The following is a 21317-nucleotide window of genomic DNA, read 5'->3' on the forward strand; positions in this document are numbered from 1 at the left end:
CATAGAGCCAAGGTTAACCCGAGTTCTCAACCTGTTCATCCATGACAAAAAGGGGACAGGAATCCCTACCCTAAGTTCAAAGGGCAGCTGAGGTTTCAATGCTATTTAAAGAGTCATTGCATGTCGCTGTCATTGGGAAGGAATGAGACAGCTGCAGAGCGCGTCACCAGAACCTTACTGTGGAGAGGTAGTAAGAATAGAAAAACTAGTAAGACTTGATGGGAGGAGAACAAAATGCTGGATGGGCAGAGGAGAAACAGTATCATCAGCAGGCTCTTGCCAAAAACAGGAAAAAAGACACAAAACGAGAAGATGCACTGACATTGTGTATTCAATGCTCCTCCCCACCCGCAGGATACTTTTTACATTGCAGTAAATAGTGCAGTCTTAGCAGCGGCAGACAAAGGACGCGGGAAGTGCCCACCTCCCTCTCACGTGTGCTAGCCATGTGCTCTCTTCTTAGGCGGCACCTGGCTCCCCAGGTGCTGGCTGAGAGGCAGGATGGGGCAGAGGTGTGTGCACATGTGCTTGCCCTTTGGCCTCAGAGGTGCCTGGAGAGTTCGGCAAACACCCCCCCCAAACACCTACGGCAAACACTGGGGAAGGAAGGGCTGGCTGTGGGCCTGTTCTTGCTCTGAGGCAACATCCTAGAAAGGCAGGGCCTGACGGGGGAGGAACATGGTCACCGAGCCCCAACTGGAGACTGGATTTTCCAGCTGACGTTCAACCTCTACCACTAAGGCTGCGTCCTTGAAGGCCTTGTCCTAATTGGCACTAAGGCAAGGACGGGGTGAACGGCAGCAGTCGTGCAGAGGAGCTGCCTGGCAGCCCCTTCCCTCCGTCCTTGTCTGACTCCTGCACACAGCGATGCGGATAAGGCGCACACCAGGCACCAGACCTCTCCCAGGCTGTCTTCACCACCTCCGGTTTCCCCACTCTGCACTGACAGCCACTAAGAAAGACGATCTCCAAATGACTTTGCATCCAGTTTGTCTTGAGCCCTCACTCCTATGTGGTCAATAAGTGTTCCCATGAGAGACCTTCTCAGTACTTATGGGTACGACTTGGTCAGGAGGTGGGGAGAATGGGCTGCTTTTCCAGGAACCTGGGTCAAAGGCCAGCTCTTCGCCCAGCTTTACCCCCAGAAACCCTAAATACTGTCTGAGCACTCTCTGCAGAGTTCAGCTTGGAAACATGCAATCATAACTTCAGTGACATTCAACTAAAAGGCAACATCTCAAATAGGCAGATGTGCTCTGGGGAAAAGAGCAAATCAGAAGGCGCGAACAAGAGGAAAAGACAGAAGACACTGAAAAAAAAAACAGGTCAAAGGGCAGGGCCGGGCAGACAGGAGCAGAAAACCCAGGCCAAAATGCAAAACGCCAAGTGGTCTCAAGAGCTCAGGCCAGTGCTCCACCTTCTCAATTCATACCAGAAAAATTAAGCCTGGAGCAAGCGGGAGGGGAGGAGGGGGCAGCACAGTGTTTGGTAACAAAAAGAGAAAGGGATGGGTGAGAAAATAGGAGGCCAGAGATGTCATTCTAATCAGCATGAAGTGACCAGGGCAATGACCAGCGAGACAGGAGGCACCCAGGGACCCTGTGAGGCACGAACTATGTAGCCAAGTGTTTCTAACGAAGAATCCAGGGCCTGCCCACCCGACACCCACTTTGGCCTTCACCTGCCCTACGTCTGCAGCAGCACCTCCGGCTCGGACAATGAGCAATAGAGAGTGTATCCCAGTTCGTCTATTTCTTCAGGGGTGAGCTCTGCAAATAAGTTCACCTTGGGGTTCAGGGCGCTGGGCAGGACTCCGGCCTCTAAGTAGCTGATGAGTCCCCTCAAGGCCTGCAGAAATCGGTCGGCCAGCATATCTGGAGACCAGTCAGCCTCCTCCTGGGCCAAGTGGAGGATGACGTTGGTGAGCTGGCTGGCAGTGAGGTGGCCCAGAGCCGGAATGGACTTGCAGATGGCCTTGAGGATCTTGAGGCACAGAGACCGGCAGCCCGAGTCGGCCTGGTCCAAAGCCCGCAAGCGTGCGGTCTCGGCAGGACGCAGGCTCAGCCGCCACAAGTTGTCATACTGGGCTAGCCGGTGTGGTCTGGCCACCAAGACAGTGTCACCAAGGGTCACTGATGGCAGGAAGTCAATGACGAGATGCTTGTCACGCTCATACTGCACTTCCAGAGTCAGGGCCTCTGGGAGTGGTGCTGGTCGGATCACATAGTCCAGGAGGGACCCTATGGCCGGCCAATTGATGGAGCCAGCCACTACCTTCTCAAACGTGTCTGCCACTGTCTTTGGGGAGAGGTAGCCCCCTACTACACAACGGTCCCAGTAACTGCTACCACGAGGAAAGTACTCTGGGTTCTCACGACGAACCAGGAAGAAGCCAGGAACGTTCATGATGGTGTCCTCGCCAGGGACACACGACCACAGGTTCTGCTCCAGCACGAGGGGCACAATGAGTTGGATGTGGTCGGCTGTCACCACCTGTCAGAGCAGAATTAAAAAGGTTTTAAGGGATTTAATTTGCTCAACAGACAAGTTTCCCCAAACACAGGTCCCACCACCTTGTACTCCCCACAAAATAAAGGCAACTAAGACGTCTTTCATGTCACCCTATCAGTTCAGAAAATGTGAGGATTTAAACCCAGGTGTGTCGGACACCAGAGTCTGTGCTCAATCCATATGCCACATCGTCTCTGGACGCAGAAGAACACGTGACATCCCTCATGCCCTGAAGACTCAAGAGAGAAAACTAGCAAGGAGAGACAGGGACAAGAATAAAGGAAGGAAGCCTCTTCCAGCTTCCCAGAAGTTGTGAGTATGACTGGAAAACGCGAGAGGGTTACAGAAGGCTCAAGGCAGCGATCTGCAGAGGCTCCCACAATGCAGAATCCAGAAGCAGGAAGACTTATCTTTCCGGCAAGCCTGGGACACTGAGCTTCGCACCAAAAGCACTACCAAGAAGCATCTTGGTCAGTACCCGACCTTCCCCTTCATGAGAACCACCCTGTTACCTGCAGGTCATCATAGAGGCTGCCACTCAGGTACATGTCCCGAAGTGGCATGTCAGGCAACTTGGCCCGCAGGAAGCTCCGGAGCTCAGCACATATGTCCACAGCAGCTTGCTTGGCCCGAGCCTGCTCGCCAGCAGGGATGGCTGCCCGGTTCCGGTAGTAAGTAAGAAGTTTCTCCTGCAGGGACATGCGGAGCCGTGACTTCTTCAAGTCTACCTGGCCCCTCCTGGCCAATGGCTTGGGCCGGGGTGGGCAGAATGTATCTGCCAAGGCAAGAGAGAGAGGCACGTGAGCTCTTCCCATGCTTGCTCAGTCCACGGCTGCCTCAGCACCAGAAAGAGGGCCTGGCACAAAAGGCAAATGCTAGCACAGTCCCCGGCACAAATGTGCACAAGAAATGTTTGCTGAATGCAGGAGAAGTACTGAGAGCCCAGAGCTAAGTCCCAGAAGGGGTAACAGCCTTCTCACCTGTGTCAAAGGCCGAGGAGTCTGTGGGAAGGGTCTGCAGGGACCGGCTCAGGCCTGTCTTCATGTCCTTGTTCAGCAACCGGGGGGAGCCCATCCAGTTTGGCTCTTCCCAGCTCCTTTTCCCTGAATGGCTCAGGCGGGTGGGGCTGGTAGGGGCACTGATCGCCCTGTCGTACATCTGAAATGGCAGAGAGGCCCCAGCACATGCACCTGCCTTCCTCTGCTTCCCTCTTCCCAGCAGCTTTGCCCTAGTGAGTTCAACTACTATTTTTTAATAACTTTGTTTTATTCTATATTATGGAATACTTTGCTCCATGCAGAAAATCTCAGGAAATACTAAACGATACAAATAAGAAACAATGTATCCATAATGTCACAACCCAGAGATAACTGTTAATATTTTGGTGTATTTCTTTCTGGAAATATATATTTATATAATTAGGATCCTACTCTCTACATACTTTTGAAACCTGATTTTTTTCGCATCATTTTTATCATTTCCCCACAATACTAAAAATAAATCAGTGTCAACATTATGGTATGCTTTCTGACCATACAACATTGTACCTTATGAATGTACCACAATGTTGAACACTTATTCATTTCTTTAACAAATACTTATTGAGTGGCTCCTATGTGCTAGGCAATGTCCTAGGTGCCGAGAATAAGGCAGTAAACCAAAGAGACCCAATCCCTGCCCTGCTGGAGTTGTCTGACTAGTAGGAGGATACAGGCAATACATCACAAACAAGTTAAACAGAAAGTTTGCAGACAGAGAGAAATGTCAGGAAAAACACAGTAGGAAAGGGAACAAGGAAGTGTATGTGTGATGAGGGCACTGCTATTTTAAGTAAGGTAGCCAAGGAAGGATATTTTGGTTATTTGCAATTTTTTCCTCGCTGGGATAAACGTCTTTATTTCTATCTCCAATGACTTCTTTAGGGCAGGGTCCTAGAAGTGGACTTACTGAATTCTCTTAAGGCCTCGTCTACTAATACCACATTACCAAGTTTCACACCCATTAGCAGCATCAAAGTCTTCTTCCAGGTCAGCCCCCCTTTGCAGAGGCAGTGTCACCACCTTGCCCATCCCTGGCCCTGGCTGCAGGCACTTACCCGCTTAACTGCCAGTGTAGCGATGCCCAGCATGGCCGCGCCACCCACCCCCAGCACCAGCCGGGCGTTGGAGAGCACAAAATCAATGGCCGTGCCGATGCCATTGTCGTCTTTCTTGCCTTTGCGCTCACCAGAGCCTGCCATTGCTCACCTGAGGATGAAGGCAGAACACGGCCATCACCACCTGGGACCTCAAGATCCATCCCTCCTGCCTCCCCAAACAGGCCAGTCCCCAACAAGTTTGGGGTACTCTGAGTTCTAGCAACCCAAATCCTCCTGCCTGTAGCACTGCATGGCCTCGAGTCCAGAGGGAGGTATTCTGTCCCATGATGTATCTGGATGCAAGAGGGAGGAACTGATCAAGCTAACTGTGGGGAAACCTCTCCACCAAACTATTAAGACTACAGAAAGCATTAAGCTGGTTGTCAGTCCTTCCTGCAATATAACCCCTCTTCCTACCCCTTCCCAGTATTATAATGCAGATCCTGTTTTGATCCTTCAGGTATCATTTCGTGGAAGGTTAGCTCTGAGAAAGTCTGTGTAACAGAGTGGATTAAAGGAGGCTCATCTAATCCCATCGCATCACTTCACACATGAGGTGACTTGCCAGAGGCCCCAGAGAGGGAATGGCAGAGCCACCTCCAGAACTCGGGGCTCCCACTCCCAGTATGATGCTCTCTCTACTCTATCATGTCTACCCTTGCCCAAATCCACCTGTGCCTATTCTGTCTCCTTTCTGCAAAACAACCAACCAACCAACCAACCACAAAATAACAGAGACCAAACACTGTGCACACGGAGCCACAGCTGCGAGTCCGTATGTGAGAAAGGTCCAGAGACAAAACTAACTCTCTGGGGACACTCCCACAAAACAAATTCTTTGTTTCTTGGGGAAAGTGTGCAGGAGGACGACAAGAAGCTCAGGTGAGGCTGGCACTGTGAGACTGAGAATAAACACAACAGCGGCTGTAGACGTGGCTGTTCAATGGAAAACAAAAAAAATCCATGTGCTCAAATGCACTTGGAAAGTGAAATAAAAATGCGGTCACCTGGAAGGAGCTCAGGGGCACAATGCAGAAGAGGCTGGCCCCCCATACAGTGCTCCAGCAAGGCAGGCACACTTGCTCTCTGGCGACAATGGAGTCATCCTGACTGAAGTTCTCCTAGTCCCCAAATAAGCCCATTTCCCAAGGAATTAGAACCCTGGGCTTGACCCAGATAGAAGGTGGCAAAGCGCTCCCCTGCACAGCGCTCCTAGCACTGCTGCTCTCCTCCACCCGCTCCTGCACGCCAGGAAGACACAGGGAGAAACAGCTGTATACCATTCGGGTCCCAAAAGACCCAGAGTGGGAGGAGAGACAGGGACAGGATCTCTGGGAGCATCTTCCAGTGCAAAGGAACATTCTTTCTCATACCATTACACCTGGGTGTTGCTAGTTTCGCGTCTCATGCCCCCACCGAGAAAGAAAGAAAGATTTCAGACTCTACTTGTTCCAGCATTGAGTTAACTAAGAGTCACCGTCAAGTCCAAAAATATTTTTTCCCTAACTAGAGTCACAACCTTGGGACTTTTCTTTCTTTCACCTTTTACAGTCACTAGAAGCTTCAGGTTTAGGGACGTAATGAGACTACTTGGCTACTGAAATATACTCCCACTTCAAACGCACAGAGCAAGCAAGGCCAGCGGGAAGAGCTAAACTCAGTATTTACAGGTGGGGTCAGGCAAGCCAGCGAGGCACCCTCCCTTCAGTGGCCACTGAGACAGGGATGGGACACATCCAACTCAGCTGAGCAGACTAATCCAACCAGGACACAGTAGAATGTTACATGGTTCCCCACACATGACAAGGACCACTGTTTTAGTTTTTTAAAACAAAACAAAAGAACCTTTCCTGATGGATTTACAGTAGGAGAACCACTGATGCAGGCACCCTCTCCATGATCCTGGGATGTGCTGTGGCAGGACCAGAAGGGCACCTCCTCTCTCTGAGCAGAAGCCAGAGGGAGGCTCCCTGGGCCATTTAGTCCTTGGTGCACCTGACGCCTGCTAAGAGTGAGGTGGTGACGTGGCAGAGCAGAAAGGAGCCGGGGCTTTAGAGTCGGCAATGCTGACACTGAGTACTTGCCTTTGAGCCCTGGCTTATTAGCTGGGTGACTCAAGCTCTCAGCTATGCAAAGGGGAGAATGATGCCTGCGTGGCCTAACTCGGAGGGTTGTAGGGAGGAAAAGACGGCTACTCAAACACTGGAAGAGAACACTTTGTAAACTGTAAAAGGACTCCACAAATGTGGGCTATCATTAAGTCTTTTAAGATTCCACCCACAGGACAAAAGGTCAACTTCCAGAAGGCAGCCAGCAACCCAGACTGTCCTGAGTTACATTTCACCTTCTGAGATGGAGCTAAGAATGGCCTCTAACACTCACAGTGATGCTGTCCTGGGCTGGAGACCCAAACTATTCAGTTGAGCAGACTTGTGAACAGGCTTTCCTACTATAGTGCAGTATGCTCCCGCGCATAGGACCAGGTGATGTCAAAGACCTGGTGACCTGGAAGAGGAGAGAGCATCCACAAGCTCCAACAAGAAGATGCAAGTACTTCTTCTAAAACCTAACTTGTTCCAGTTGAAACTGCTTATCCACTGTCCATCCTCCACTCAGGTTCCGCTGCACTAGCTTAGAGCCTACTAGGCGACAGGAGCTCCACCTGGCAAGGAGAGAGCCATTGGGCTCCTCAGTGCGATCAAGGAGCCCTGGGTACACAGTTTCAATTTTGCAAGATGAAAAAGTTCTGGAGATCTGTTACACAACAATGTGAATATTCTTGATGCCCCTGAACTATACAGTTAAATATGGTTAATATATATCTATATTTTTTAAAGAAGAAGGAATAATGACCGGGTAGGCGGGGATGGGGATGGAGAATCTGAGCTCTGCCAACATTTCAGTCAAGGTATTTCACTTGTCTCCCTAGATACAGAAATGGAGGTAGAAATACTCATCACCCCAATATAGTGTGGATGGTGAGCAATGGAGGCCCTGTAGCTTCCTAGGATGACAGCACAAAGCTAGGAAAATTCCAACATATTTCACTTGAAAAAGTAGTATGACTTAAACATTCTGGCTTGAGTACACATGAGGCTAGCTGACAGACAGTGAGCATGTACCATGTGCTGGGCATCTTACATATATTAATTCCCTTGATCCCCACAATAAGAATCCCATGAGGTCAGTCATACTATTATTTCTAATTTACAGATAAAGAAACTGAGGCAGAGGTTAAGTAAGTGGCCCAAGGTCACCATGTAAGTTGTGCAGCCAAGATTTGAACCTAGACCCCATGCTGCTGGGGAGCAGTTTAAAGGGGTCCCAAGTAGCCTGCGACCCCACCTTGTTCACATCTGCTCTCTATTAACCACTGGACCATACGCTTCTTGGGGGCGTTTGGGCTCATTCACTGCTGTGTCCTCAGGGCCAGCAGTGTTTGATACACAATTACACAACACCTATTTGTTGCAGGAATGAGCTATTAACCCTATGGCTTTTTTTTTTATTGCAGTAACAGTGGTTTATAACTTTTTTTTTGAGGAGGCCGTGGTGGCAACCTGTAACCTAACCCACAGTCAAATAGATTAGGACACAGAGGCTCAGTGACTCGCTACTTCCCCAGCCCGGCTACCCTTCCCTGTGCAGGTAGGCTCCCAGAACATCCGCCCAGCCCTGGTCCTGCACTGCCCAACGGGGGCTACCAATCAACCCAAGGGCTGTGAGAACCAAAAGCCATTACATAAGGCTCCTCCTCCTGCCTTCACTCCCTCAGCACCCCCCACCCAGCTGGCAGGGCTTGCACCTCACAGTTATCTTCCATTCTGCTTTCTCCTCCTCCTGCCTCAGCCAACTGGTCACCAAGTCACTGTTGCACACGCTGTATTTACGTGTGGCCACCGCACCGCGTCAGTCCTTCCATCTCCTGTGGCCAGATTCGCTACCGCTAGGATCTCTCACTACTTTATTCTTCATGCCACGATCTCCCGTCCACATCATGCCCCTGCTTACAAAGCTGTGACAGTCCCCTACTGTGCAATATCACAATCTCCTCAACAGAGGACTTAATGTCCTTCCAGACCCGGCCCAGCCTCAACTGCGGCCACCTGCCTTACAGGTGCGACATTCTAGCCATGCCAGACTCAAGTTTCCAGACTACAAAATGCAGTTTCCACCTCCACATTTGCTTATTCTTACCCATCTGCCCAGCAAGCTTCTATTTCTCATTTGAGGCAGACCTCAAATGTCCTCTTTTCTACAGCCACCTGCGATCCCTGCCACCACCCTACCCAAGGCAGAGCTATGTCCTCAGCCCTGTCTCCAAGCTCTTTACACGACCCTCTAGTGCCGAGCTGCTCACACTGGAATTGCTGCCCAGGGATCTCTGCATCAGACCGAGTCCCATGATGGCCCATGTCATTCACCTCTATCGCAGAGCCTACCAGAATGCCGGGGCCATAGAAGGCCCTCAGGGAAAGCTGCGGAATTAAATATAGTCACTAGGCTACAGGGGGACTTCTTGATAATGCTGGTATCAGGAGTAAATAGAGCTAATATGCCACTTGCCAAGTACCATTCCAAGAGCTCATTTAATTCTCATAAGAACCTGAAGAGGCAGATGTTATCATCTCCATTTTACAAATGAGGAAATAGAGGCCTGGAAAGGGTTAGTGATTTGCCCCAAATCCCACCACTACTAATAGCAGGGCCAGGAGTTGAACCCGGGGGCCATCCTCTGAAGCCTGGACACACTCTATAGACTGAGGTAACAGAATGCAGTTATGTTTTGGGGAATGTGATCTGACCCACAAGATAACTGAATCCACTGAATGAGCCAGCTTGGAATTGAGTGCTAATAGGTTTAACCAACGTCTTTTCTAACATTTTCATACGTAAAACGTTCTATGAAATAAAATGGTGATAAGAATTCTGTTCTGGTGGGATTTGAAACTCAGGGCCTATTTTTTTCAATAAGGGAACATACTCTCTTAATACGCCTGCATTCCCCCCATCGATTTCCAGTGACTAAAGGACTTTGGTCACTAAAAGGAAAGGGTCTCCCTCCCCTGGTCCCCTGCAGCAGAAAAAATGAAACCTATGGGAAAAGGGTGGACCTACCTGAGGCTTCTCACTGCATCTGTGAGGGGTGGGGAGAGAGCAGGAGTGTCTACGGAAGGCACCTTCGTCCTCTTTCCCTCGGAATCAGGAAGGGAGGGAAAGGAGAGGTCCTAAATAATCCCCCCGAGTTTGCTGTGGAGGAAGACCAGGCCTTTTTCCAGCTGCCTCTCCCGGGCCTCAGGATCCTCTAGCTTCTGATTTTTCCTGAACTCACGGCGGATGGACGCCAGGTAGAAGTCTCGGTCAGTGTAGCGAAGCTCTCGGCCCTGGCGCAGCAGAGCCCGGTAGAGGCTCAGCACCGCCTCGCGGCTCCATGGGGCCATGGGGGACTGGCAGGGGCTGGGCGGCACGCTATAAACAGAAGGGGAAAAAAGAGAAGCCTAGAATCAGAATTAAATGTGAGAAGGGCCTAGAGAGACTCTCTAAAGTTCAGGTTCTTAATCTAGGTCTCAGGGACCCCCAAGGGCACACTCTGACTTAGTGGCAGGGCTAGGATAGACCCCAGCCCCTTGCTTCCCTCTCCTGCACAAGTACAGGAGATGCTGATGGGCTAGGGCTTGAATCCTGGCTCTGCCAATTAACTTGCCAGATCCTGGGCAAACTGCTTCACCCCTCTGAGCATCAGCTTCCTCCTGTGTAAAATGGAGATGACGATACTATGTCAGCAGGACCCACCACACAGGGTTATTTTGAGGACTGGGCGAGAGGACACATGTAAAGCACCTGTAAGAGAACTTCACCACAAGAGATGGACTTTCAGCCATACCTGAATCCTGGCACCACCACTGATGAGCTGATTTCCTCGGGCAAGTTTCTTAACCTCTCTGTGCTTCCCTCAGTTCCTCATCAGTAAAATGAGGATTAAAACTGTATTCTGCCCATATGGTTGGTACGAGGACTAAATGAGTTAATACACACAAACAGGTCTAGATCAGCGCTAGGCACAAACTAAACACTCTACCAAGCACAGCCATTACCAGTAGCACCCAGCTTGGTTTGCAAGTGCTTAATAAATGTTGGACTTAGTTATACATAAACTGCCACCACCTTCCTTCAGTAACAATAAACCCTCCCTCAAGTACAGAGGGTTATCACTTGGAAAGTGCTGTGTCACCCATTTTCACATTTAAATTAAGGAACCTAGGAGGTGGTCGGGGCTCAGAAGAGAAACATCAGAACACCTACTGTGTGCACCCCACCATGCACGTTCCGGGCGCGGCCACGGAACAACTCATCTCATTCTATCTCATTCTATCAACAATCCCAGTGTCGTCGTTATCCCCATTTTAAGTGGAGGAAACCGAAGCTCCCAGAGGGCAGCACCGGCCCACAGCACACAGCTGTCACGGGGCTGCGGCCTGTGAGGACAGTCACCGTTCGCTGGGGCCTTCCCGCGTGTACAGCACTCCTGGGCGCCCTACAAACTTTCCCAGCCCAGCGCCCGGCACACCACGGGCTCAAGAAATAAGCAGAATGAAGAGGGAATCCTCACGACGCCCCCAAGTGGAGGGAGTGACCCCCCTGTTTCAGAAATAAAGAGCAGAGACCGAGTGCGGGAAGTACGTGACCGGGAGACAGAGCGGGACTCTGGGGGCAAAGTCAGCGAGCCATGGCCTCCGGCCCTGCCAACTTCCTGCGCCAGCCTGAGCCGCTGTCCCTGTCCCCTTCTCCTCAACCGCAGGAGGGCCCCCCTCGGCCCAAGGGCCTCCCGCGGCGGGAGACAAGAGCCCAGAACACCAACAGGACAAGTGCTTTCGGAGGAGGAAGGCCACCGCCGCGCGACGGCTGTTACGACAAGGTCGCCCGGCGAGCGGGCGGCTGAGCCCGGCCGGTCCCCACCTCCTCCCCAACCGGGGGGCTAGGCCGAGCCGGGGGCGGGCGGGCGGTGACCCCGGGGCTGGGGCAGGCCGGCTCGGGACCCGGGAGGCCTCCGGAGGCTGGGGCCCGGGTCGGATCGGGGGCAAGGGACGCGGCCCTGACAGGAGGCTCGGCGGGCCCCCGGCCCCGGCCCCGGCCCCGCTCCTCCCCTCACTCACCCGCGGGCCGCGCGCGCTACCACTCCTCGAGATTCGCCTCTCGCCCGGTACCTCTCCCGGGGTCACCCAGCAACATGGCCCCTTCACTTCCGGGACACGACCTGCCCACGGGGCCGAGGGGCGGGGCGGAAAGGAGCACGAAGGCGGGAGGAGGCGGGAGGACTTCCGTTCTTCCCCGCCGCGGCCCCTCTCGGGGCGGAGCCAGGAGCCTCGTTGGGCCCCGCCCCTCGTGCGGGCCCCGCCCCACCAACCTGAGCCCCGCCTTCGTGGTGACGTCACTGAGGACCGGGCCCGCTGAGGCCATTCGGGCCCCGCCCACCGGCGAGCGGCGGTGCGGAGGGCGAGGGGGCTGGGGGCCGGAGCCGGCAGCGGGTTGGAGGGGGCAGCGGGTCGGAGCGGGCAGGGGGCCGGAGCGGGCAGGGGGCCGGAGCGGGCTGGGCGCGGCGCCGCCCTCCTACGAGGCCGCTGCGTCGGGTCGGCGCCAGCCTGCTGCCAGCGCGCGGCGTGTCAGGGATGGAGCCGCATCCCCGCACCGTCTGCTGATCTCGGGCTGGGCGGGGCCCTCCCTGGGGGGTTCTAACACTAATAATATTCCCTGCCATGGCTTTCAGAGCTCTTCCAAGTCCATTTTCTCAGATCGACTTCTTTTCATGCCTCCGTGCTGAGCCCGCTGCCGGGCGCCTTGGCTCCCAGCAAACTCCTACCCTTCAGGGTCCACTTGAAATTGTTAGCAACTTCACCTCGCTGCCCTGGGGCTCCGACCCACACTCCGAGGAGCTCCGAGGAGGGGCCCCCGGGGGCCCCGTACACACAATTCGTCCCTTCCGCCAAGGGCTCTTTCCCGTTCGGTATCGAGGATTTGGAAGGAAACCGAAGCTGGGTGTTCACCGGCGCGAGCTTTATTCAATGGCCAAGAATGGAGAAGCGGGAGCCAAGTCCACGAATGCGCTCCTCAGTTCTGATTAAGCAGCTGCTATGGGTTCAGGGTAATGAAGGGGAGGAATATTCACGCTTGCTCAGGGAGCTGGGCGGGCTTTTCGGGGACGAGGGCGCCGCCTCTCTCCTTGCGGGGTGTGGTGAACTGCCTGGCTGTGGGCGTGTCCCGGGCTAAGGAAACCTATTACAAAGAGCGTGCAACGAGCTGCGGTCTCGTCAGGTCGTCAGCCTGCAGGTTGCCTTCAACTGGGTTTAACTGGTTTCGACTCTGTCTCAGCCATCTCCTCCTTCCTCTCTTCCTGGTTTACTGTGAGCCATAGACGACAGTTAGGCTAGTTCTGAGCAGGGTTGTGGCTAATGTCTTATGGGGTCGGTGGACCGGGTAACCAAAAGTCCCCTCCGCAAATCTTTTCCAGCCCCTTCCTCGCCCCTGGCCCAACAAACTTGGATGCCTTCTTCGGGCCCCACAGAAACGTCTGCACACACCGTAAGGGCTCTTAACCGGTTCGACAACAAAACGTATTTGTTGGTGCCTTTTTGCCAGGCCCGTTTTTAAATGTATCCATTTGCGTCTCTGTCTCACCAGATTTGAGGGCAAGAGCCGTGTTTGACGGAATCTGCAAGCCCCCTCCCCCGGTGCCTCCCACGCGCCCAGCTCAGAGGGAAGCCAGGAAGGTTAGTCCCTCCGGAAGCGAGCCCACAGGCTTTGGAGTCAGGCCCAGCTGGCTCGCAGTTCTGCTCCACCACAGAAGGACAGCTGCTCTCTGGCAGGATCCTAACCTCCCTCAGCCTGGGGCTCTTGCGAGGATTAGAAGGTGTCTAGCAGGAGAGGCCGGCCCTTACGAAGTAGTTGTCCATCCATTCATTCATTCACTCATTCATGCAACAAATCCTGGCCGAGGGTCTTGAATGTGCCAAGCACACCACAGGCATTGCAAGAACAGAGAGACCAAGTCCTGTCTTCTAGTGGGGCTGATAGAGGAGGTGATAAGAGCTGGGAGGAAGATGCTGGGTGACAGGATGGAGTGAAGGGGGTTACTTTTTTACGTGGAGTGGTGTCTGATAAGGGATGTGGCATGGAACCTGTGGGAAGAGCGTTCCAGGCGTTGGTCCTCCGGTGGCCCTTCGGCTGGGAGTGTTCCAGGAGCAGCAGGGAAGAGGCCGGTGAGCAGGAGCTGGGGACGAGGCAGGAGACGAGGTCCTTATCGGGGGAAGGGGACGGGAGACCTTGTGTGGCACAGGAGCCCCTGGAGGGTTTGGAGCAAAGAAGTGATGGGACCTGACTTCCATTTGTTTGTTTCCTTCTTTATGGTGAATCCAATTTTGTTGGCAGCATCCAAAGCATCATAGTTGGAAGCCAGTCAAACAGATGCCTCCTTCTCTCATCAGACCCCATCAGGGTGTTGGCCTTGGCCACGAGACGTCCTAGAGCGTCTTCCCAGCCTGTCTGGTCTGGTGTGGATGGCCTTGACATCCACAATGAACGCGAGTGTGTTGCTGTCCTCTGTCTCCTTCGTGGCGGACTTGGTGGACGCGGAACTTGATGATGGCAGAGTGGTCAAGCTTGCTTCTCCTGGGGGCGCTCTTCCAAGGAGGATTGGGCCGCCTTCAGAGCCACAGTGTCTTGGTCCTCGGGAAGGTGGGTGACGTGTAGATCTTTTTTGTGTGTGGCCGTGGACGCCTTTCAGCGCCACCTTCTTGGCCTTCAAAGTCTTTGCTTTGGCTTCAGCTTTGGGAGAGGCAGCGGCTTCCTTCGCCGCTTTTGGCGCCATCTTTGTGAAATGACTTCCATTTTCACAGGACCAGTCTGGCTGGAGCATAACTGAAGGGAACAAGGGCTAAAGCAGGGCGACTAGTCAAGAGGCCGTTGCAAAACCCCAGCGGGGAGAGAGATGAGGGCTCAGACCCAGGAGGCGGCAGTGAGCGGGGCCGGGGAGTCAGATCCTGGAAGTGTTGGGAGGATGGCCACAGGATTAGCTGATGTGGGGGTGAGAGGGAGGGTCAGCCACAGCTTTGGCTTCGGGCCTCGGCCCCAGCAATTGTCCTGCTGCCTCCCTGCTCCAGCCTGGTTAGGCGCGTGTTCCAGGTTTTCCAAGCTGCTAAAAGAAGGCAGCTTTCCAGGGCCCTAAGGTCTCTGCTCAGTTAAGGGAAGACTTCCCCTTGGCATAGGGAGGAGCCCCAGCAGCACTGGGGAGCCAGTGGGCCTCTGAAAGGGGGGGGGGGCCCCAGCTGGGGGCCTGGAGGAAGGAGGCTAAACACTCAAGAGCAGCACTAGGTGTGGAGTCTGGGATCTTAGGACCATTCGCCGGGCCTGGCTTGGCGCCAGGGAAACAAGGAGGAAGTTCATCAGCTCTCTCCCTCTCACACTCATACTGAGGCAGCACCAGCACCTAGAGCTGCCTTTATTAAGCACCTATTGTGTGCCCAACATTGGACTGAGTACTTTGCAAACATCATGTTATGTCTAATCCCAATGCCCCTGTGTGATAGGCTTCATGATCCCGATTTTGCAGATGAGAAAACCAAGACCAAGAGACATTGGCTAATTTCTCCAAGACACTGAGCCAGACAGCGGAGAAGCTCGCCCACGTGTCTTCCTCTGGAATGTGTGTTCTTTCCTCTCTTCCAGGCTGTCCTACTTTGCTCTTTAAAGAGTAATTTTGTGACCCAAATAAATCTAATTGGTGACATTTCCAGCTGGAAGACGAGGTGACCTTTCCTATCCCTGCTGACCCTGCTGTTCCCTAGGATGTTATTTTTGGGAGGAAGGAAGGGAGGGCCCTCGGGGGTCTGTCCTTCAGATCGGCTCCCCAGATCTCTGGCTCTTCAGGGTCTTCTCTGTACTTCCAGACTCACAGGGCTCCTCCTCGCTCCCGCAGCTTCCAAGGCAATGGCTGGGGTGGGAGGGGTGTGAGGCAGTCATCTGGCCCCCATGTATCCACGGTGACTTTGTGGGCTGGAGACCCCTGGCAAGGGGCACTGACCCAACTCTCAGGACTCTGCCTGGCTTGACGGGACAAGGGGCCCTCTGGGATCTCTCTGATTGATACTGCAGTTTTGAATAATTGCTGGTCTCACCTCTGAATGATGGCAACGCCTCTTCTGGGACCATGGCTGGAGAGCGAGAGGGAAGCGCTTGTTCCCCAGAACAGTGACTCACACATAGCTAGGCATTTAATTGTGGAATGAATGAATGAATGAACACTTTCCAGAAACATGGAAGGCCTGGGAGAGATGGACAATTTCCTCTGAGTCAGGCCGGTCACGTCCAGTCTTATTTGAAAGGGGCATGTAGGGGGGTGGGAAGCACTTGGCAAGTGACCTAAGCCTTGCATGCCTTGGTTTCCTCATCTGTGAACCGAAGAAGGAGAGGAAAGAACTACCTCATTGGGCTGTTGAGGGTCAAATGGGAGGGGGCATGTAAGGGGCTACTGGCGTTGTCAGGGAGCCTGCCATACGGCGAGCACACAGTAAGCCGTGACTTGTATTATTATGAGATGTCGTTCTCTCTCGTGCATGGGTGGGTACATGGGAATGTTAGCTCACAAACAGACTTTGGAAGCCCAGGACACCAGTTCCACGGCAGGAGCTCAGGGGAGTCTCAGGCTGTGGTCTCCTAGCCCTGGAAAACTCAGTGGTCAAGGGTCTGGGCCCCAGAGGGCTAAGGCAGGATGCTGGGGCAAAAATGAACAAAACATTTTTGCTGAATGGCCCATGAGAACCAGCACTGTTGTTCCTAATGTATTAGCCAAGTTAGTTACTTGCTCACCATTTAGTGAGCATCTAGTATGTGCCAGGACTAGAGGCGGGAATGCAGAAATAAGACACGTCCTAGAAAGGCCAGGGTCGAGGGAGGAGACAGACAAGGACACAGACAGGTGCAAGGAGAGAAGCCTTCGCAGGTGCTGTGGGGACCAGAAGAGCCTGTGACCCAATGCAGAAGCAGGGGGTGGGCACCACCCAGCCGGAGCACGGGTCGGGAGGCGAGGGGGTGAGACACGAGGCTGGACAGGTGAGCATCCTGCGGGTGCCCAGGGAGGAAGTGATGGCCTGCAATGTGTACTTTGGGCTGCTGCACCAGCACCAGTAGTCTGGAGTCAGTCGTGGGTTTGAATTTCAGCTCTGCCTCCTGATGGCTGGGCAACCTTCAACAAGGTTCTCAGCCTCTCTGGGCCATAGTTTCTATACTCACAAATGGGGATTAATTAAAGTACCTAAGCAATCAGACCCTGAAACTGACTCATGGGAACTAAGAGGGAGGGAGAGAGAAGCAGGTCAAGTGGATTTCCGCCAGGAGAATTAGAAATATGGCCGAGGCCTTAGGGAGTTCAGCAGGTGATGGAACAGGAGCAGGAGTGGTCCAGGCAGAGGAGGGGGCCGTGGCCCACTGGAGAGCTCAAAGGACCAGAGCCAGAGAATTCAGGAAAGAGACACCCCAGACAAGACTGGAGAGGAAGGCAGGCCCAGCGGGCCGCAGCGGGGAATTTGGCCCTGAGCCAGCAGCAGTGGGCAGTCCGTGCCCTGATCAGACTAGCACCTTGGAAAGAGCAGCCTGGCCACTTTCTGGGGACTAAACTGGTGGGCTGAGACCCGCAGGAGATCAGTCCCCAGGCCACCACAGTATCCAAGAGGGTCATCAGGGGACAGGAGGAGTGAGCGCTGACTGAGCTCTTCCCGCGTGCCAGCACCTGCACGCATCATCCCCGGTACTCCTCACGGACTGGAGAGGACAAGGCCCCTCACCGTGCCAGTTACACCCAAGGAGCTGGGGTCTGGAAGAGCCACAAGCAGCAGGACTGGGATCTGAACTCAGCTCTGGAGCTCTGAACCATCCATGGGAGAGATGAAGTCACTCGAACGAGGGTGGAGGAAGAGGACAAGGAGGGGGCCCTGGGGACACTGACATCTAAGGCCAAGGAAGCAAAGGACACTGGAGAGGACTGGTCAGAAGACAGGGGTGTCTCGGAGGCTTGGGGAGAGGAGAGCGTGGTCACAAAGGCCAAATGCCTTCCTTCCCCAATTAGGAGCTGGTCTCTGGCTGACTGGTTCAGGGAGGTGGGACAGTGGCCAGGGGCTGAAGAGTAAAGAGGAGATGGAAAGGGACCCAGTGGTTTTGCTGGGAAGGGAAAGGGCAAGAGGAGAGGACAGTTGGGAGGGAGACGGGATTGGGCTGGGTTAGGGGTTGGCTCGCACTTGTTCTCCCTCGAAGGTGGAGGGAAGGACCCAGTAGAGGGAGAGAAGTGAAAAGGCCAGAGGAAGGGAGCCCTCAATGGAGAGATGTCACTACTGAGAGGAGGGGAAGGAGGAAGCAGGCAGGTGCCCCTTTACCTGCGGGGCGGGGCAGGGCGGCGGCACAGAAGGCAGAGAGGGCGCGGACCTTGAGGCGGGGGTCTTACTAGTCTTATCCCCTCTACTTTACCCAGCAGGGTGCCTTATGAAATTGGAGCCCTCCATAAATGCTTGTCACCCTAGTTGAAGGGAAATTGCTCCGGGATGACGAGGCAGAATGCTCTGTCCAGCCCAGCCCAGCCCCTCCTGCCCCACCTCCCCACTGGAGTGAAGGTGTAACACTCCTAGTACCTGGGCTGGTGGAGGACGGCCGCTGTAACCGGATCAGCGAAGCTCCGGGGTTGTGAGCGGCCAGGAGCCAGGAAATCGCTCCCAGAGAGAGCCGCCCCGCCTAATGGGGTTTGCTGCCATCAGATGTGTGGATCCTGTGCTCCCCAGGGTGAAACCTGATATCCCTGGGCAGGAGTGAGGGTCCCATCACCTGTGAAATGTTTGCCGCCCACATCGTGCCAGGTGGTGTGGAAAGGGCGAAGGGCGCGCGAGCTCATTCACCGAACACCCTCCCTTTGCCAGGCAGCAGGAGTTGGGGGGCTGGGGGCTGGCAGATGCAGGGCCTCGACCCCAGATCCCAGCTCCTCCACTTCCCAGCTGACTTAGGAGAAGGGTGGGAAGACTGAGTAGGTACCCGGGCCAGGGCAGTGGCTCAGTGAACATTCGCTGGTCTCCCTTCACGTCCTTTGTCGCTGTTGATCCCCACTACAGTCCTGTGCAGGCTGGTATCAGTGTGTCCATTTTACAGACGAGGCAGCACCACGCAGGCTGATTATAGCTTCCACCTCCTCGAGGGCAAACTGGAGGCCCACAGGTTAGACTGGACCAGGAAGTGTTCTCCTTGCTCCACAAAGAGCTTTGTAAGACCCAGACAATTCTAAAGGACAGCTTCCCAGGTTTGCTTCAATATTTAGAAGATCTGGCAGCACTGGGCTCCCCATGGACAGAGGAGCAGCCACCACCTTTGGACAGAGTCCGAGCTCCCCAGCTCACCCCAATCCCCACCACTCCCTATTGTCTCATCCATGAGTGTCCACTCACTTACATTACCTGTTGGGCTCCTGTCGTCTGCTGAGTCTGCCAAGGCCTGGTGAGTGTTTCTCATCCTACATGGGGAGGAAATGGAGCCAGAGAGAAAGTTGACATATGTTCCCAGCTCCAGTCACAAAGCACTGAACCTTGGCATATAGAAAGAGAAGCCAAAATACAGAAAGAGAGCGAGCATAGCTGCGCTCGAGTCCACGGTAAATGCCTCCACAGCCCAGGAAGCAACTGAAGCAGGAGCCCTTGGTGCCCTGGGGCTGGACGCCTGGGGGGTCCTGGGCCCTGGAGGACCCCACACCCACTGGCTGGCAGTCCCAGAAGAGAGCAGAGGGTGGCGAAGCAGCTGGAGATGAAGAGCCGAGAGCTGAGAATATTCCAGTCAATGAGGAAGCCTTCCAGGAGGAGGTGGGTGTGGTGGGCTTAGGGTGGCCGGGCTTAGGCTGGGGGCGAAAGGAACGGCAGCTGTCCCACTGTCGGAGACCCTAGAGTGTATCCAGCTTCCAGCTCAACCCCCAAGGCAGACCCCAACCCACACACACACACTCACTCAACTGTACAGCCACCCAGAGAGAGAAAAGACTGGCTAGATTGTACCTTCCAAAAATTTAAGGGCTGGCTCAGTGGCGCAGGGGTTAAGTTTGCATGTTCCACTTTGACTGCCCAGGGTTCGCCGGTTCAGATCCCAGGTGTGGACCTACGTACTGCTTATCGAGCCATGCTGTGGCAGGCGTCCCACATACAAAGTAGAGGAAGATGGGCATGGATGTTAGCTCAGGGCCAGTCTTCCTCAGCAAAAAGAGGAGGATTGGCAGCAGTTAGCTCAGGGCTAATCTTCCTCAAAAAAAAAAAAATAATAATTAATTAATGTAAAAATTTTATATCTTTGGTGTATTCAACAGGCATTCACTTTGGTGTAAGGAGTGAGGGAGGGACTGTGATTGGTCTTTTTTCTAAATGGCTGTCCGATATTTATGAAACGGTCCTTCTCCCGCCCACGCCGTAAGATGCCCCCTTTGCCGTGTGAATTCCTCTGTGTATTTGAGGACCCCATCTTCAGGTTTTCAGAGTGTAGTGAGTGCGTCAGATTGGCTGACTCCTGGGTCAGTGTGGCCCCCCCAGGTCACAGCTCTGAGAGGGCCTCTTTGAGTGCACGGCCAGGCGCCCTCAGGCCAGCGCAGGTGGGCTTTGTCCTCAGGATCCGCGGGAACCAGGCCCGGGAGGCTGATCTTTCGGGGCTTTTCTCTGCGCCTGCTCCGTTCACCCCCTTTCCAACCAGCTTCCTCCGACGGCCCAGCTCACCTCTTCAGACCAGGCCGTGTCCTGGGCAGTGCTGCCCAGCCTGCAGGGGGATCAGCTGCCTTTGAGACAAGTGTCTACTCCAGTCCAAGGGGATGGGACAAGACTCCCTGGAGCTACATCGGGAACCTGGACTTGGCCCTGTAGGTGACGGGGAGCCATAGACTATTTTAAGTTGGGAGGGGGTGGTGACAGGATCAGATCTACATAGAGGCAGGGCTGCTGAGTGTGGTTGTTCATGTTACACACTGCACAAGGACACCACATCCAAGGGACACCTTTCACGTCATAGACCTTGTGGAGTTGTGTGTTTCTTAAGACATTTCTTTGGCAGAAAGCAGTGGATTGTCTCGTTCTAATGATATCAGCACATTACGACAATTTTCCCATAGATGGAAATAACATATCTTGAGGGAGTGATGCCCTTCCCAATTGGCATGGTAGCCTGCCTGGGCTGGCAGTGGCCCTGCCTGGAGAATGGATTGGTTGGGGGAGACTGGCAGAGGGAGAAGAAAGAGCGAGGGATGAGTTCCGCATTTCCAGGTCAGGGTCTGGGGTGTACGCAAGACCAGAATTAAGACAAGCTGTGTTCCGAGGATGGACAGAGCTGGGGAAGACCTGAGGGTGGTGTAAATGGTGAGTTGTGATGCTTGTTCTTGGTCCTTTGAGTCTGAGAACTTGACCCACCGACGCCCCTGTGCTGGCAGAGCAGCCTTTCCTTCCGGGTTGTCTTGGCAATCCCGCAGGCCTGGCGCAGCCCGGAGAACGGGAGGCACCCTCTCCGGATCCGCTCGCAATGGGAAAGCCGTTCTCATGACCTTCTCTCATCAGATGGCCGGAGGAGGAGCGGCTACACCGCAGGAGGCAGGCCGGAGCCCCTCCTGTCGGATCAGCGAGGC

The 21317-nt window shown here is 54.1% G+C and overlaps 1 protein-coding gene across 3 annotated transcripts; it reads right to left on the reverse strand.

Moving 5' to 3' along the window:
- Window positions 1-313: 313 nt before the first annotated feature.
- Window positions 314-9904, reverse strand: MIEF1 (mitochondrial elongation factor 1). 3 transcript variants are annotated; one of them, XM_046646080.1, is made up of 5 exons: window positions 9767-9902; window positions 4607-4757; window positions 3492-3669; window positions 3024-3286; window positions 314-2493 (listed from the first exon to the last, which is right to left on the reverse strand). In XM_046646080.1, the coding sequence occupies exons 2-5, from the start codon at window positions 4748-4750 to the stop codon at window positions 1687-1689; spliced, it is 1392 nt and encodes a 463-aa protein (XP_046502036.1). In that variant the 5' UTR covers window positions 4751-4757; window positions 9767-9902; the 3' UTR covers window positions 314-1686. The 3 variants fall into 3 exon arrangements, with proteins under 3 accessions (XP_046502036.1, XP_046502035.1, XP_046502037.1); XM_046646079.1 differs by lacking the exon at window positions 9767-9902 and adding an exon at window positions 7031-7841; XM_046646081.1 differs by lacking the exon at window positions 4607-4757 and having other exon boundaries at window positions 9767-9904.
- Window positions 9905-21317: the final 11413 nt, after the last annotated feature.

Source organism: Equus quagga, chromosome 19 (assembly GCF_021613505.1).
Source record: "Equus quagga isolate Etosha38 chromosome 19, UCLA_HA_Equagga_1.0, whole genome shotgun sequence".
Lineage (NCBI taxonomy): Eukaryota > Metazoa > Chordata > Mammalia > Perissodactyla > Equidae > Equus > Equus quagga.

Coding starts and splice junctions, on each gene's coding strand:
- MIEF1 (XM_046646080.1), bottom strand. CDS start 4,750: ATGGCAGGCTCTGGTGAGCGCAAAGGCAAGAAAGACGACAATGGCATC. Junction 3,670..4,606: donor CTACACTGGCAGTTAAGCGG/GTAAGTGCCTGC, acceptor CTGCCATTTCAG/ATGTACGACAGGGCGATCAG. Junction 2,494..3,023: donor GCCTCTATGATGACCTGCAG/GTAACAGGGTGG, acceptor CTGCTCTGACAG/GTGGTGACAGCCGACCACAT.